Genomic DNA, 17,207 nt, shown 5'->3' with positions numbered 1-17,207 from the left:
TGTTTTGTATACAATTTTTATAAAATTTGTACTTGTTTTTATGAACTATAATACATGTCTGTATACATAGAACATACAAAGTATATGTGTTTATATATTTTTTTGTTTATGTGAATTTTTACAGTGTTCTCTGTATAAAAAAATATTATGTAATGTTAAAAATGAACAGTTTACAAAATATTTGAAATTTATGAATTTCAAAAAGTAATTTTTTATTAATATTTCAAAAAATAATTTTTTAAAGAACCTTGTTAGGTTTTGTTTGCCTCTAACATATTTTTGTGTGAAATATTTGCAAGTATACAATAAAATATGCTAATGTCTAGATAATGGACGGAACTGTAATTTTCTATAAAAATAACAAACAATTGTGTGAATCATTTATTTATTTATAAGTGCAAGGTCGTGGATAAAAATGCAGGTGTATATTTTTTTTTAGAGAACTCATATTTGTGTTTTGTAGATCAAATTCTTAAAAATATTTTGTACTACATAGACTTTTTAATGTAATCTTGAAAAAACTTAATAGTTTGTGACATTAAAATTTTAAGTTTCTAATGTCACATCTTTCAATTTTAGATTTGCTATAACTCATGAAACTTGTATCTTTCTATTAAAATAAAATTATGCATTATTAATTATTAATTCACTTAAATATCTCCTACTTAAGGAAACAATAAGAACACAAAAATATTCGCATCATTTTATGTAACAATTTATTGCATTTTTTTTTTACATTTGTACATAAGCTAAAACAAGCACCCCCACAAACCATGAAAATGAGAATTCTCGAAGGTATGAAGAATAATGAGAACGAAATACTCGGGCGAGACTGGTTTCAACCGCTACGAGCCCGAGTACAAAAAATTTCATAAATGAGATGAATTGAAAATTTCTAGTTTCAAGCAGTCTTCGCGGCGTCTTTGACCTTTTCATCTGCCTTCTCCTTTATAGCCTCTTTCTCTTCTTTCTTTTCTAAATTTTCCTTTGCGGATTCGGCTACTTCTACGATTCGTTCAGGAACGCTCACTAATTTTTTTTGAGCTGTTTCAACTTGAGGTTTGCTGGATTCCTCGCTTTGGGTGTCGATGATTATTTGTGGGGCGTCGGGTACAATGGCGGATCGGACATTTTCGTTTGTCTCTGGTGATTCTTGAGGTTTGGTTTCGGTAGAGGGCGCTGCTGCGGCTGGCACAGGTTTCACTGGGGTTTCTAGGAAGACGCAGTCTTCTTGGTCCGTTTTTACGAAGAAGGTTTTTGAGATTTTGTATTTGTCCAGCACAGCGTAAGCCTGTTAACAAAATAAGAATAAAATGATAATTGCAGTATGTCAAATAAAAATGCGAGAAGGAAAAATTATTGAATAGCTTGAAAGTTGTTGATAAATGTATAAAAATACGACTGTAAATATTTTGTAAATATACACAGTTATCTTTGGTCACAAGTCTCTAGATCAGATATTTAATGTCTCTTCAAGATTATAAGTTGTCAATTGTAACAATAAATGTATAGTAATTAATAGAAATTTTGTTTTGTCTAATGATTGTTGACAATTATAATTCTTTACAGCAGTAAACACAACTGTATATTACATTGTTAATTGTATGTTCCTTGTTAATTCCAACTAATTACCATACAGATAATTTTAATGTCACATACGTAATTTCAAATCGTCACAAAGACAAGTTTAATAAATGGTCAAATAAATTTTGCTGGAAATTATCATATAGATAAGTTTAATAAATGGGGATATGTATCATTTCAATAAATTATCATATAGATTAGCTTGACAAATGGTCAAACAGATCATTTCTACAAATTATCATATATACAAGTTTAGCAAATTATCAAATAGATAATTTTCACAATTATCATATTACATATTTTAACAGAACCTAATTCTTTTTTAACAAAGTTAATAATTATTGAAGTGCATATTTATTTAATAACTAATATTACCATCAGTATCATATTAATTATTGGATAGCCTATACATGTTATACACAAATTGAAGTAAGATTTGTATCTATAAAATTTATACAAAATCTTTTGTTCAAATAAAAAATAATAATTGTTTTTGAGTCCAAATTAATGCTATTATTACAACATATGATACGATATGATACACATGTCATTAATACAAAAAATGTCAGTGTCCACATATATGGCCACTGTGTCGAATTCAAAATAAAAATATCCACATATGTGTTGAATTTAGGAAATGAATATAGAACGTACCTTTTGCAAGACAGTGCCTGGAGCCAATCTCTCTCTGGTCATGACCCAGGCATTTTGCGTGTGGAATGGACCAATACCGGAGCAGCTCCACAAAACAGCGTAAGTGTCATAGTCCGTTTCGAGAACAGAGTACTTAGTTTCAGGTGTCAGTGGTATCGTGTATTTGACGGTCAGCTTTCCTTCCTCGGCTTTCGAAGCAGCTTTCTTTATTTCGCCCTCTAAGACTCTCTTGATTCCGGTGCTAATGAAGTTTTTTATTAAAGTAACTTTTAATGAAATCTATTTCAGAGGTAGTTATTTTGATGATATTATATTAAATTTTTGTTAAGAATACTTACAATCTATTTGTGACTTGATTGCTGACTTTGAATTTGCCATCAGGACCTACTGTATAGTTTGTCATGACACAACGCGATACCACTTCTGTCAGTTGGAAATATCTTTCAGCCTCGTACCAGACACCCAAGAACTGTAACAAGATTAATTATGGTTTTAATAATTTAGTATAGTTACTTCTCTTGAAGTTAACAATTTACAGAATACATCTTAAGTGAAGTAGTTAAAAGTGATGTTATTAATTCTAATTATAACTACAACTACCTCAAACAATTTTGTGAACAACTACAATTACAAGTATCACAACAATCACAATTACAACCACAAACAATTATATCAGCAACTATCACTACAACTATCGCAAACAATTATATTAACAACTACAATTACAACTACCACAAAGTACATCGACTACAATTACATTTACCACAATTAACAGCAACATAACAAACCACAAAAGCATCAAATAACCACAAAGACATGAACAACCCACAAATCACCACGAGCACAAAACCATCATTAAACTCCAACAATCACACCAATAAAACACTAATAAAACCCCAATAATGACAGCCATCAAATAACAAAGAAGTCTCGAAAATTCATATAAAACAAAATATATTTACCTTATTCATGTCGAAGTTAGCCATGGGCACATAATCCGGACAGAAACCCAGACTGGGTATCTGTGCGGTGGCGAGGCCCAAAGCTGAAAGTATGAAAACAATCTTCCCGATCATGTCTACCGTTGATCTGACGTGAGCAAGGTTCGAAGCTGATGCTTTATATACATTACACAGGGAGTGCAGGAGCGTTGACCGGCCACAACCCCCCTCTGTTTTACCAACACGTGAATATCCTTACGGTACTCTTCAGAATCTGGTCACCAGACGATGGTCAATGTGGCTACCGACCTGCGCCGGCAAAGAAATTCAGACGAGATGGGTCTGATCGACGACCCGTCTAGAAACGGGCAACCAGCATTATGCAATTTCTTAACAACGGTACTTTCAACCGAACCAAGACAAATCCTCGTTTGCTCGGACCGATTGGTGTCAATCAATTTGACGGGACGCCAAGCCCTCGGACTGACGCCATTGTAACGGATATGTGATTCGACGATTCTTTGGTTATGATAGGCATCTTTTTAGAGGGGGTTTTTTATTTTAGAAATTTGGGAGGTGGATTTTTAGTTGGGGTATAGTGATATTTGGGGAGGTAAGGAGTTGGGAGGTTTGCGAGGTTGGGAGTTTAGGAATTTGGAAGTTTGAGAGTTTGAGAGATTGAGAGATTTAGGTTCGGAATTTTGGATGAAGTGAGATTTGGGGATTTTGGGATTTTGGGAACTGAAGAATTTGGGTGAATTGGATATTTGGAATTTTGAGAGATTTGGGAAGGTTTGATATTTTGGGTACTTGGATGCGATAAGATTTGGGGATTTTGGGAACTTAAGGATTTAGGTGAATTAGAGTTTCGGAATTTGGGAGATTTGAGAAGGTTTGGAATTTTCAGTGATTGGATGTAGTGAGATTTGGGGTTTTAAGGGTTTGGGACACTTGCAAGTTTGGGACTTTGAGAATTTGGGGAATTTGGATGTTTGAGAGTTTGAGAGATTGAGAGATTTAGGTTTGGAATTTTGGGTATTTGTATGAAGTGAGATTTGGGGATTTTGGGAACTTAAGGATTTGGATGAATTGGAATTTGGGAGTTTGGGGGATTTGAGAAGATTTGTAATCTTGGGTGATTGGATGTGGTGAGATTTGGGGGCTTGAGGATTTGGGAACTTGCAAGTTTGGGACTTTGAGAATTTGGGGAATTTGGAAGTTTGAGATTTGAGAGTTTGAGAGATTTAGGTTCGGAATCTTAGGTGTTGGATGTAACGAGATTTGGGGATTTTGAGAACTCCAGGATTTGAGTGAATTGGAATTTGGGAATTTGGGAGATTTGAGAAGGTTAGGAATCTTGAGCGTTTGGATTTAGTGAGATTTGGGATTTCAAGGGTTTGGGACACTTGCAAGTTTGGGACTTTAAAAATTTGGTTGAATTTGAACGACCCTCGTATTTGAATAGGTTTAAAATAAAATAAAAATAGAGCGCCCTGAAAAGTTTGGTAACTAGAGTGTTCAAATAACTAATAAGTCCTCTAATCTCAAGATTTGAACAACTTAAAAATTTAGGAATTTATCAACTCATAATCTAAAACTTTGACAAATCCAAAAGTTTAAACATCTGAAAATGTATCTCATAAGCGTATACTTAGAATAAAAATTCAGAATAAAAATTTTAACTTGAAGTAAAGGTCCGAATCTCAAGCATCGAATATCAGAAGCATAGAGATCAATTCTCCCTGCATCCAAGATGGAATGCACGATTGTGAAACGTGCACCTCTGATGTTCCTCTTCCTGCAGTGATTCGTGAAGCCGGTTTCGACGACCTCGACCTTAAACCTTGCATTTGTGTACAACAAATGGAGCGAGTATATGTCAAATGATACCCGAGTTCTCCTACATGAAACAAAGTTAGAGCCGTTTTAATGTAAATCACGTTGCAATTATGCAATCGACACTGTCAACCCATGGACGTTTAGCATATACCACCATCGAGAAACCATGGGTCTGCCGGTAACGGGTTTCTCGACGAGCTTTCTTTTTGTATGAAATCCCTGGTCATTGAACCGTTAGTTTCGAGTAGATATTCTTCTAACCATACTCTAATAAGTCCATAAACCGTGAACCGTTATAGTGTCACCTTACAGCGACATTATTAATGGTAGTTTCCATCTATTTAATTTCTTTTTTTTTTCTTGTCATTCTTTATTCTTATATACTTTCTTAGATTTTTATTTCGTGGAAGTCTTTATTTTTGTTTAGGGTGTTGGTGAAAGGTTTTGTTCATTTGTGGATTTTTGTATGATAGAAATTGTACTTGGAACTTTGACATTTTTAGAATTTTAGGATTTGGAAATTTTTTAGAATTTTAATTTTAAGATTTGGAACTTTGGAACGTTAGAATATTTTAACTTTGAGACCTTGGTATTTGTGATCTTGGATCTTCAAAATTATCAAAAGGTTTTAACTTTGAAATTTCAAGATTTCTCTGTTCTTGATATTTGGAAACTTTCCCCCCACAAAATTTGTAAACTTACCATAATCATTTCCCTAAAAAAATTTCCCTTCTCCTACAAAATTACAATTCTCCAAGGAAAGGATAAGGAAAGTAATTTCCAATCACTCTATATTCCATAGATTTCTCAACTGAATTAATTTATTTCTTGTAAACCTATGAACACTAAGAAAGCACGCGGAAAACGCATTCCGCTCGGAAGATGCTTAACTCTACGCAGCTCGTGCCAGACGCCCAGCAGGACCCCTTCAAAATTCTCCAAAAGCCCACATATCCCTCCACGAATTTCAAAATTTCCACAGAAAGAAAATTACCGTCTATAAAAACTGTCCAAAAAATATATTCTATTCTTTGTTTGAAACGTTTCGAAAAATATTCCCGATTCAGTGTTCCTCGCAGGACATCTGGCGGCGAGCTTGTGTAATTTTACACGATAAACTAATTAACGTTAAAATTAATCTATATACATAAATCCTAGTGCGCTTACGTCTCGAGAAGGGGGGACGAGGGGGTCGGAGACAGTTGTAGGAGAAAAAGGATCGGGATAGAAACGACGAAAAGTTAGTTGGTAAAAATTTCTTTAGGCGGCTCGCAGAAAAAAAAGAAGAATCCATGATGCTTGTTCCTCTCGCGATCGAAAGGGTTTATCTCTCTTTTCTTTTTTTTATTGAAAGAGCCACGAGTCGCGCTCGTGCCATGCGCCGAGGCGTTGCACGCTAAACAATAATTACTTTATCCTTATTATCATTTAGTATCACATTGCGTTCACTGTTTTGTGCTGGCCGTTTATGCCTGGCTTAATGAGAGCGCATACCACCCCTCTAACCTCTGCTTTAGCCCTTTTTTTATTTTGGTTCTATCAATTTTATTATTGTAACATTTTTTCATTTATTTGGAATGCACTTGTTGTTAACGCGTTGACTGCCGTGTACATTTGCTAATTTAATTGTGAATTTTAGGGGTAACTTTATTATCTGTGGATTTTCCATTATTTCAAGCTTGAAGTTTCAAGAAGATTTCAAGTTTACATTGAGAATTTAAGAATTTCTGATTATATGTTTGTTCAGATAAATTTTTGATGTAGTAATTTTGAGATCAAGTGCTTTTAAATTTTTTAATTTGCAAAACTCAAATCTTCGTAATTAGTGTTCATAAATTTCTAAATCTCAAATTTGTGCATCTCTAATTTCTTAACATAAAAATTTTTAATTTAATGATTTACAAGTTGAAAATGTACAAATAGTTCAACTTGTACAAGTTTCGAAACTTCAATTTTAAAGTGCAAAAATTTATTTAAATATCTGAAATTTCACATATGTGAAGTTCTAAAAAACACATGTAAAATCTATAATCATTGCAAACTAATTAAAAATTCTTTGGCAATCACACATTGCATGACGCTTATCACAATTTTCTCACGTGGCCATATACCGAGACTATCACATAAAAGCGCCACGATAAACATTGCATATAAACATGATCCACATGGTCTTATTCACATGACTCTCCCACATGTTCATATACTCCAATCAACTCAATAAAATACAAATTTTAACCATCACGACAATCAACGTGTCAAAAAATAACCCAACTGACAAATTTGACAAATTCCAATAAAAATTTGTACCGCTGTCTAAAACTTTTTGGAACCAAAGAGAGGTCGAGGCCCTTCTTCAAGGCACCTTAAGTAATAATACCTATCTAACCAAGAAGAGAAGAAAAAAAAGAAAAAAAATAAATGACGTCCTGCGTCAATGAGACAGAAATCAGAGAAACAAAAGCTGCTACTTACAACGATCTAGATCCTACCTAATCTTGGATTAATTCGAGTGATATTTGAAACCTTCTACGTGAATTAATTAACGTTTCCTTTCAATTCCTAAAGCGAGCTCGTATCGTCATCTTAATTACGTGTACGTGTACCTTAAGCCTATGAACACATGAAATCACTGCCCAATCGACCAATTTGGACCCATTTGACAAGGCACTCGTGTGGCTGAGATACCGAGAACGTTGTTTCGATGGTACAAAACAGAAAAAAATACACCGTGACGTAGGAGGGTAGAGAAAACGGGGAAGGGAGAGGACTCTGGCGATATGTGAAGTGGAAGACGAGGATTGTACATACATGGAAGAACATTAGCAACGTTTTATTCTATTTGGTCGGCAAAAGCTTGAGCCGTTTTGCGAGAAAAAAATTCTATTATTGTCGCTTCTTCCACAATTGTGTCCCGCCGATAATGTTCCTCTTCGATTGGGTAAGGGAATCCGCGTCACGATACAGCGAGGTCGCAAACTCTTCGAGGTACAGCGCCGTCTAGGGAAAGTTTACGAAACCTCGGCCAGGATCGTATCGCGAAAAGTTCTGTACAGCGTAGAGACCCTGAAGTAGAACGCATACGGTCCTGGGAGTTTCAAGAGTTTAATTTACGACTGCGCTATATCGTCGCGAGGACTATATTTCACGTAGGATCAGACCTTTCGTGCGACTGTGAGCTCACAAGACTTAATTTATAAACTTATGATTTTGTAAATTTAAAAAGTTAAATTTGTAAAATTCTGAATTTGAGAATTTTAATATTCTTGGGTGTTTAATTTGAAATTTTAAAAATTCGTGAAGGTCCGATCCTAACCGAAAGGGGTACAGTAGACTCTCGTTATATCGCCTTCATGGCTTGCGTCACCATAGGAATCTACATATCACCAAATATATTGCAAGAATTTTCCGATACAATCCAATCGGCGGCAATATAGCGGGAGTCCACGAATGATAACGCCAACGTCTTTTCTCAAGACCTTCCATAAGCTAATTTCGAGAGTGAATTTGTTCGAGGCGATTGACGGGCAGGACACCTAAACATCTACCTAAGACAGAAATCGGTGGAAAATCGGTTGGTCCCTTTTGCAAAAAAAAAGAAGTGTAAAATAAATAAATTCTTATCCGTCCGCTTGTTTCTACTACTAAAAACGTTAACGTTATTTACACGTGAGATTGCTTGCGCGCGCTGAGGTAAACGAGAGACGTCTTCGCTGGCTGTCACCTGACGCGAACGAAAAAAGCGTTCGAAAGCTTCTTCGTCTTCCTTCTTCAAGTAAGTAAAGACGTAACGAGAGTTCGTTCCGCTAAAAATTCGACGATAATTGACTCTCACCCATTCTCGTTTCGACTTTCTTAACGCTTCGTAATGGAGACCGGCACAACATACCCGATCGTCGGGGATACGTTATTTGGTCATAGTTACTGGTCATCGCTTATAATATTAGACTGTTGCTTGGTCTTCATACATTTTTCGAACTAGATAGTCACAACAGTGACGATTTTATATAAAACAAGGCTCTCCCGGTGCTGTTCATGCCGTTTCCCGAAGAAACCGATGTTCTTCAACGCTTCGTACTTTGCCTAGAAATTAGCGTGCTTCATGTAAATTCGTTTAAAAAACCACCTAACACGCGTTCGTGCACGTTCGAACATTGTCACCAGACGTTTTCGAGCTGTTACAAAAATACTTTTGAGGTTCTGAAAACGATTGGGGACGTTTCTTCATTGGAGGCACGCAGTGACCTTGTCATCTCGAGATCGGCGTCCAGATTCGTACGAGACACTGAAGGTCCAAATTCAAACGTCGATAATTGCAATTACGATTTGGAAGGTAGTCGTACTTCTCGAATCTGAACACGATCGAAGGAACAATCGTTTCGAGATGATGCCGAGGTCACGCTTCAGCACCGGTCGGCCTTAACCTTGTCGCTAGTCGTGCAGGTTCTTGCTGAGCAGCAGATTATTGTGCGGACCCGACAGGTGCCTGATCAGCTCTTGTAAACTATCGAAACTTAACGAACAGAAGCAACAAGTAAACGTATTGTCCGGGGCGGCTATCACTCCTCTGTGTACCGAGCAAAGATGCTTCAGCAGGTGGGCCTTTTGCTTGAACATGGCGACACAGAGTCTACACGCGAACGGTTTTTCACCGGTGTGCACTCTCAAATGCGTCTTCAAGTTCCATGACATTCCGAACTGTTTGCCACAATAGCTGCACCGATATTCGCGGACGGGAGTGGACTTGGGTGGGTCGTCTGTGGGTGGCGGCGGAGGTGCCCTCGCTGGGGGCAACGCCCAAGAACCCCACGGTGGCTCCAAACCCGCTGCCGATGCTGGGTCCGCGCTTGGAGGCCTGTGCGACGCTCCTGGAGGCGTCACTGACCTGTCCTGCTGCAAAATAAAACCACTTGTTACAAATATGGACTCTTGGAAGGATTTGGTTGGTGTATAGTGAACAAAACTACTGTTGCAACTTAATTTTTTAAATGAAAAATACAGTCTATTTTAATCTAGTTAATCTAGTTTATATAATTGTGAATTAGAAGGAAGTTATAATGTTTGAGAATGGTATAGAAAGACATACCAGGTACGGAGGCGCGGAGACGCTGAGAGGATGTGGCGCCTGCAATCGCCTCGGCGTCTCGAAACCAGGATTAAACGGTACGAAGGCTGGATTCTGTGCTGGCGCATTGTGGAATCCTGGCCTTCGTTTTCGATGGGGCGTCACAACGTACGCTTCCGCAGGTGGGATAGGTATTTCTTCAGGTTTCCGTTTTCCTGGTTCTAAGCCTAACGCTAGTCGAGCCGCTAACTGTCTTCTCCTCTCCTCCGCCTCTTCCAGAGATTCTCGCCTCTCCAGCAATTGCTTTTCTGGCCTAAATACAAATACTCATATTAGTCCACATTCTAAGATGAACTGAACTAGTTACTTCCTATCTTCTGATTATCTTATTTGAATGAAGTCAGATATTTTATCTAATCCAATTCAAGTTGAATCGTGTTTTGGTTGCTTCGTTTAAGTCAGGTAACCTTGTGGTTGTCTCATCTGATTCAGGTGAGACAATCTTTTGGTTGACCTATCATCTGATTCAGGACAATCATGGTAAAAAACGAAATGCTAACCAAATGTCAACATGCCAAAACATTGAAACGAAACTTGAGTCTCAACCAAATGTCATGCATCCAAAAAAGTGAGGCTTAAAGAGCCATAAGGATGACAACCAAATGTCAGCATCCAAAAAAGTGACATCTTGAAGGATGTTCAAATGTCAGCAAGAAAACCAGAACACGAAGCTTGAAGAGCCATAAACAGTCACAAAGTAGAAGTATTAGACCAAATACAGAATCTACAGGTTCAAAGATGAGGTCCTCACCTAGGCACGATATCGTGCGAACTTTCGCTGGTAGTCGAAGTTCCAGAGTTCAAACTAAGGTTGACAGGATCAGAGCTATCCCTCCGTCGAGGCGGTTCTATACTGCTTTCTCTGTTCTCCGTGAGGAGAGCTTCGCCCTCGACGCCTTCGACGTCCACTTCCGGTTCCTCCTCGCAGCCCTCGGTCTTTATGAGCACCGAACAGCAGTCTGCGGGGTTATTGGATTGCCTGGAAATTTCAACGTCATATAACCTCTGCATCCTGAATCAATTAAAAAAATTGGAGCTGCACTCGAACGTAAATGTCGAAAGAGGGAAGAATGACATTATGAGAATCGATATCTTGCATCAATACGAAACAGATATCTTAATAGTTTTCTATCTTGGAAATTACAATATCTATTTCGTTGATCGTATTGACATTTCACGAACACTTAACGCTCGCCTCTTTACCAACCTGCCGTCATACTGCGACTCGTAGCTGGAACTTTCCTGGCCCTCCGAAGGCTGAGGGGTGGGCACTCTTTCAGGATCGGAGTTGCTGGAGGTCTGAGGTTGGTTGGGCTCGAACAGCTCCGACTTGATTTGAAGAAGCTCGAACAGCTCCCTCAATGGCGTCAGTTCCGTCGACTGTAAATCAAAATGGCACTAACCGTTTCAACCATTCACTATGGCGGACTATGATGCCTTTATTGAACAGGTTGGACTGCGAGTCTGAACTTCAGGGATGTAACGTCTACCTCGTTAAGATACGAATATGATGACTACTAGTATATGATAAACACTAGTATATTAGCAGAGATGTTTTAGTGATATATTAATGTATCAAGTTTTGTGGTGCTGAACGGTTGTTGTCTAATGTGAAGTTTGGGTAAATTAGATGAACTTGATGGTTACTTACGGGTATAAGAGCTTCCCCATTGTAAAGAAATTCCAGCAGATGGGTCAGCTGGGTTTTTCGGACCCCCGACAAATGGACCACATGGTCCAGCGCAGGATTTCGAAGAAGACTAGCCAAAAGGGGACTAGCTGCGGCCAAAACAACACGGTGAGCTTTCACGACGGATCCATCGTCGCAAGCTAACGTCACGTCCACGTGACGGTCCCCGGTGTACCAGGCTCCGACCTCTGCGGCCAAGGTCGCTGGATGCTTCCCATAATGGAGTGTCAGGAGACCGTCAGTATACATCGTCTGCACAGATGAAAATACCAATTACAATGTGGCACAAATAATTAACATGATTATTGTTACCACTCTTAAATTCATCAAACATAGGCATACATCATCAAGAAACCTGCACATATCATCTGTATTTGAAGATGGTGACAGAACTTTGAGAGGAAGTAACTACTTAAAGTTAAAAAGTTATTGTTGTATATGGTTATAGTATATTGTAAATATAATTTATTGGAGGAGTCTGTTGTTCATTTAACCTATTTTTATTGGCCTTGACATTGACCTTGAAATATAAAACCTATGCGCAGTACATTACGATAAGTCGTATGTATGCGCAGTTATGTTTATAGGATGTAAATATCATAGAGGTATAAATATAACGTTATTGCGCAAATTTATTATTCACAATAACCGACTGCGCATCACTTCAGTTTTCAAGGTCACTCCCATATGAGCTGGACTTGCAAAACAAGATCATGCTGGTATTTCTTTGTGCTTTTGAATAAAAGAAAAAATCATAGCACTAAGTAATTAAATAATTAATATATATTCTCCAGTATAACAATAAGTCCAAGTGTACCTAATCTTGAATGCAAGAGAAATAAAAATAAAAGCTTAACCCACTTATTAACCTACCTTTAACTATTAAACCACCTACCATTAAATATCAAATCTCTTACAAAATATTACTTTTCACACAAAATGTAACGCGAAGGTGTCTTTTCGGAGTAACGTTTCGCAACGCGACGACAGAATAGAAAAGTTAAATACCGTTTTCCTGGAAATTCTTTCATAACGATGAAATGAGCGAAATATACGTGAAACGTCCTTCACCCAATAAATGTGGTCTTGCAGTCTCGCGTCATGCAAAGACGGCTTCGTTACACTAATTTCATCTTTCCGTGTTCTGCTTTTCTTCGAAACGGAAGGCGGTGACGTATCCTAAGATTATGCTTCTCACGTTTCTCTGACATTCGCTCAGCTTTCTGCTAAGGACTCGAATCGCGACAGCAAGAACGTATAATCATGTCACTAAGCTATTTATACCAATTCTGTTCCACGGATTTGCATATTTCAATAAAAATCGGTTCGTTTTATTATCGGTGTAATGTGTGGCATTGAAAGGAAAATGCTTCTTTACAATTTTAATTGGCTTTTATAGTATTTGTGATACTATACAATGGTATAGTAATTTGATAGTGAAAAATAGCTGGGGGTAGGTACAGTAAAAAATAGTAGAATTTTCAGAACACTGTTCGTTTAATTAGAATTTCAATTAGCCTGTACAACTCTAATATCACTACGTTGATCTGGAACTTGAAATTGTTCAAATGGGAATCAGAAGAAATCAAAGTAAATCTTAATTTAGGGAATTATGTTCTTGACATGCACTTCGCTAATTAACCACTTAATTAGAGCTTTAGATAGACTCTACAATACTAGAATACTGTATAAATACTATATAAATACTAACAATCACTCCATTTAATTCGTTCTGCTTCATACGTTGTCCTATTCGCATAATTACTTTCGGCATAGTCGGTTCGGTGGCTCGCACTCCAATAATCTCAGTCCTCTACTATTAAATAATAACTGTATCATATTCTAGGAAGAATTAGGTTAATTCGATTAACCTAAGAAGCCTACAATAAATCTAACAAGCCTCCTAAATTTCCAAATTTCTAAAATCAAAACATATTTCAAATTTTCCCTCCATTTTATCAACTCTCGGTCCGCCATTTTATTTTCCCAAAGAGAAAATACAATCTGTTCCCACGTATGCATTGATAAATATAACAATCGCATTTCAGCAGTAATTAAGCAGTTCAGACCTTGCTGATTAACGATCTCTCGAAGCAAAATGCTGTAAAACTATTATATAATTCTCCGAGAAATTTTTTTGCTGAAGTAGCAGCGACAGTAACGCTGAAGACTGGCCAGTTCGTGATGAAATATTGCCGTGACTCATGCAATTATAGTACAATTTAATTCACGATTAGAAAATAGCACAACGTTGTCGTCGGCAATTAAAATGTACCTCGTATATTTATACGATAATTGCGTACATATATTATTTATAACAGCTGTAAATCTGTCTTAAAATAGAAATTCAGAGGATCATTAGAATATTCCATTGTTTATTTAAATGAAAGTTTCGTATGCAATTAATGAATACATCATATGTTAGGTTAGGTTATATTCGTATTTAGGTGTGCATTCAAATATTGTAAGTTCATATGTAATTATTTTAAGATTGTATTTAGTATGTAAACATTTACATGTGTAATTTTTATTTTTTATTTATGGTGACAATACATAACCTGTATTTTTATTTTGTACATATGGTAGCAGTACATAACCTCTATTTTTATTTTGTACATATGACAACCATACATAATCTCTATTTTTATTCTGTACATATGGTAACAATACCTAACCTCTATTTTTATTTTGTATATATACTAACACTACATAACCTCTATTTCTATATACATAAATTTGAAGCATAAATTGTCACATGATTTTAAACTTTCTTTCGTAATCTTCGTTGACTAAACATTGTACTAAACAGGTACATTATTTTTTTGATCATTTACAACAGATAAGTGACATAACGAGGCAACAATGACAAAGTTTCGTGACCATCGTTTGAATAAATTTGACATTTCATCGCAGTCCCATCGTTCCTCAAGGGAACCCAAGAGAAAGTTTGATTTCACGTTATCCCCGAACGAGCAGCTTGTAATTAATATTATGAAACCAATGCCGTAAACATCGTCGCGTTCCGCAATGTCAAACGTGTCTCAGGTACAATGGGTTTCACGTTTGTTTCTTCTCCTTTGTATCAGCTGATTTTCTGTCAAGTGAAGCGAATCGATGTCGACTCCACACCTTGAATCAATCTTATACAGGTACAAAAAGTATCGATGATATATCAGTTTCATTCGTTGAAGAACAAGATGGCAAGCTGTTAACTACTTGTGATGGAACCGGTACAATAGGAAAGCCCGTCAAGCGAATATATTAGATTTGTCCTTCGAAGAACGATTCGATCAAATTCGAAAGGGAAGACCTTGAGTAAAAGTCACGAAGATCTACTCTGTAATGAGATTTACTGTGTCGGAGACACGTGGGACACGGATGGGCAACGATGAACTTTACAGGCGACGTTTGGATGAGTTAGGTGTAGAAAGAAATATACTTTAAGTTATTATATGTTCATATCTCTATATTCATAAGTTGTTGTATTTCCAAATCTCTATATTCATAGATTTCTAGGTTCTCAAATCCTTTTATTTTCGAGTAGGGATATGGTCCATATGGGGATATGCCCAAATCCCTAGATTCTTAAATACAGGTATTTCCAAGTCCCTGTATGCACAAATCTCTAGATTCCCAAATCCCTAGATCCCCGATTCCCTAGATCCCTAATTCCCTAGATCCCCGATTCCCAAAATTCCAAATTCCATAGATTGCAAATTCCCTAGATTGCTAAATCCCTAAATTCCCAAATCCCTAAATTCCCAAATCCCTAAATTCCCAAATCCCTAAATTCCCAAATCCCTAAATTCCCAAATCCCTAAATTCCCAAATCCCTAAATTCCCAAATCCCTAAATTCCCAAATCCCTAAATTCCCAAATCCCTAAATTCCCAAATCCCTAAATTCCCAAATTCCTAAATTCCCAAACCCCTAGATCCCAGATTCCCTGGATCCCTAATTCCCTAAATCCCCGATTCCCAAAATTCTAAATTCCTTAGATTGCAAATTCCATAGATTGCAAATTACCTAGATCCCCAAATCTCTAAATTCCCAAATCCCTAAATGCCCAAATCCCCAAATCTCGAAATCCTCAACTACCTAAAGCTCCACATTTCTCAATTCCCCAAATCACTAACTGCATAATTCCCCAAATTCATCCACCTCCACACCTAAACACCTCCACATCTAAACCTTCCCTATATTTTCCCCACGTTCTCCCTAGATCTACATCCTCCACATCCACATACTCCTCCAATGACTCATCCTAATCAACTCCTTGCTCTGTAAAATCCTTCCACTCCATAAGCAACCTTGGCAACCCGTGGCAAAGCAACGAACATCGGAGCATTGCACTCCCGATCAAGAAGAATCGAAGAGAGCCGAAGAAAGGAAAAAAGAACAGGTCCTTGGGGTAAGAATTATGGCATGACGTCGAACGTGCGTTACTCGGCCGCATACGTAATGATCCGTCGGCCGCTTACCAAGAAAATCACTGAATAAGGAAATGGCCGGTGGTGCGTCTGCGTTGTTGTTGCTGCTGTTAGCAGCCACGGCTCAAGTTCAGGGTCAATCGCTGACCGACCGGCTGCATTACGTCCACGCTTACGCTTACGTTCGTGTTTCTTCTTCTATTTGGACCTTGAAGACTTGCCGGGCGGGGTCTCGTGCCGTTCGTGTACGGTGGGGGACAAGGCCCCGTGCCGCTACATGCAGAAAACTCTGGCCCACTTGTCTGCCACCAGGGTGGGGGGAAACTTGACTTCGCCGGTTTTACCGGTCAACGTGTACCTCTCGTTCGTTTTGTACGGTGCTGCACTCTCTCCGGTGGTTGATCAGAATCGACGCATTTCGACGCGTCGGTAAACTCTGCCTTGTCGCTCGTTGATAAAACTGCGGAATCGCGTAGAGAGAGCAGCACGGATTTCGTGAGGGGCTCGTTGGGAGGCGATATACGTGTCACTAGAATCTTAATAGCTCTTTTGGTATTTATAGTTTAAGTTTCTTTTTGGAAAGTTTAATTGTTTCGAAGAAATTGATATTGGTTTGTAATGGTTAGATATTTTAGCTGTTAGTAATAAATTTCTTAGGCTTCCTAAGAAATCCCACAGTTCCTAAATTTCGTAGTTCTCAAATTCTCTAGTTCCCAAATTTTTCAGTTTTCAAATTCCCTAGCTTTCAAACTCCCTAGTTCCAAAATTCCCTAGTTCCCAAACTCCCTAGTTTCCATATTGCTTAGTTTCGAAATTCCCTAGATTCCAAATTGCCTAGTTCCGAAATTCTCTAGTTCACAAATTTCCAAATGACCAAATCCTCTAGATTCCAAATTCTCTAGTTCCCAAATTCCCTAGTTCCCAAATTTCCAAATTACCAAATCCCCT

General features: G+C 37.6%; 2 protein-coding genes across 5 annotated transcripts in view; both read right to left on the bottom strand.

Annotated features, from left to right (window-relative positions):
- Positions 1-691: 691 nt before the first annotated feature.
- LOC100876228 (apolipoprotein D-like) lies at positions 692-3,361 on the bottom strand. The gene is made up of 4 exons (XM_003699724.3): positions 3,201-3,361; positions 2,577-2,707; positions 2,239-2,479; positions 692-1,291 (listed from the first exon to the last, which is right to left on the bottom strand). The coding sequence occupies exons 1-4, from the start codon at positions 3,312-3,314 to the stop codon at positions 902-904; spliced, it is 876 nt and encodes a 291-aa protein (XP_003699772.2). The 5' UTR covers positions 3,315-3,361; the 3' UTR covers positions 692-901.
- A 2,456-nt stretch (positions 3,362-5,817) lies between these two features.
- ken (zinc finger and BTB domain-containing ken and barbie protein) overlaps positions 5,818-17,207 on the bottom strand; it is a 46,410-nt gene continuing 35,020 nt past the window's right edge. For 2 of the 4 annotated variants that reach the window (XM_076529138.1, XM_003699672.3), the window contains exons 2-6: positions 11,792-12,082; positions 11,348-11,520; positions 10,892-11,119; positions 10,102-10,393; positions 5,818-9,908 (exon numbers count right to left, since the gene is read on the bottom strand). In XM_076529138.1, the coding sequence (XP_076385253.1) occupies positions 9,447-9,908; positions 10,102-10,393; positions 10,892-11,119; positions 11,348-11,520; positions 11,792-12,079 (1,443 nt within the window). In that variant the 5' untranslated portion in view covers positions 12,080-12,082 and the 3' untranslated portion in view covers positions 5,818-9,446. Of the gene's footprint in view, positions 9,909-10,101; positions 10,394-10,891; positions 11,120-11,347; positions 11,521-11,791; positions 12,083-16,310; positions 17,015-17,207 lie in introns of those variants that run through there. The other 2 variants (XM_012288851.2, XM_012288845.2) reach the window with 2 other exon arrangements.

The sequence above is a fragment of the Megachile rotundata genome, chromosome 2, assembly GCF_050947335.1.
Source record: "Megachile rotundata isolate GNS110a chromosome 2, iyMegRotu1, whole genome shotgun sequence".
Lineage (NCBI taxonomy): Eukaryota > Metazoa > Arthropoda > Insecta > Hymenoptera > Megachilidae > Megachile > Megachile rotundata.
The sequence above is the reverse complement of the archived record's forward strand: the minus strand, read 5'-3'. Positions and strand labels throughout refer to the sequence as shown.

What these genes read in the sequence shown, in the direction of transcription:
- LOC100876228 (XM_003699724.3), bottom strand. Translation starts at nt 3,314, where the DNA reads ATGATCGGGAAGATTGTTTTCATACTTTCAGCTTTGGGCCTCGCCACC. An exon ending in CTAACTTCGACATGAATAAG is followed by an intron (nt 2,708 to 3,200) that starts GTAAATATATTT and finishes ATCTTGTTACAG; the next exon opens with TTCTTGGGTGTCTGGTACGA. An exon ending in CAGGCACTGTCTTGCAAAAG is followed by an intron (nt 1,292 to 2,238) that starts GTACGTTCTATA and finishes TTTTGTTAACAG; the next exon opens with GCTTACGCTGTGCTGGACAA.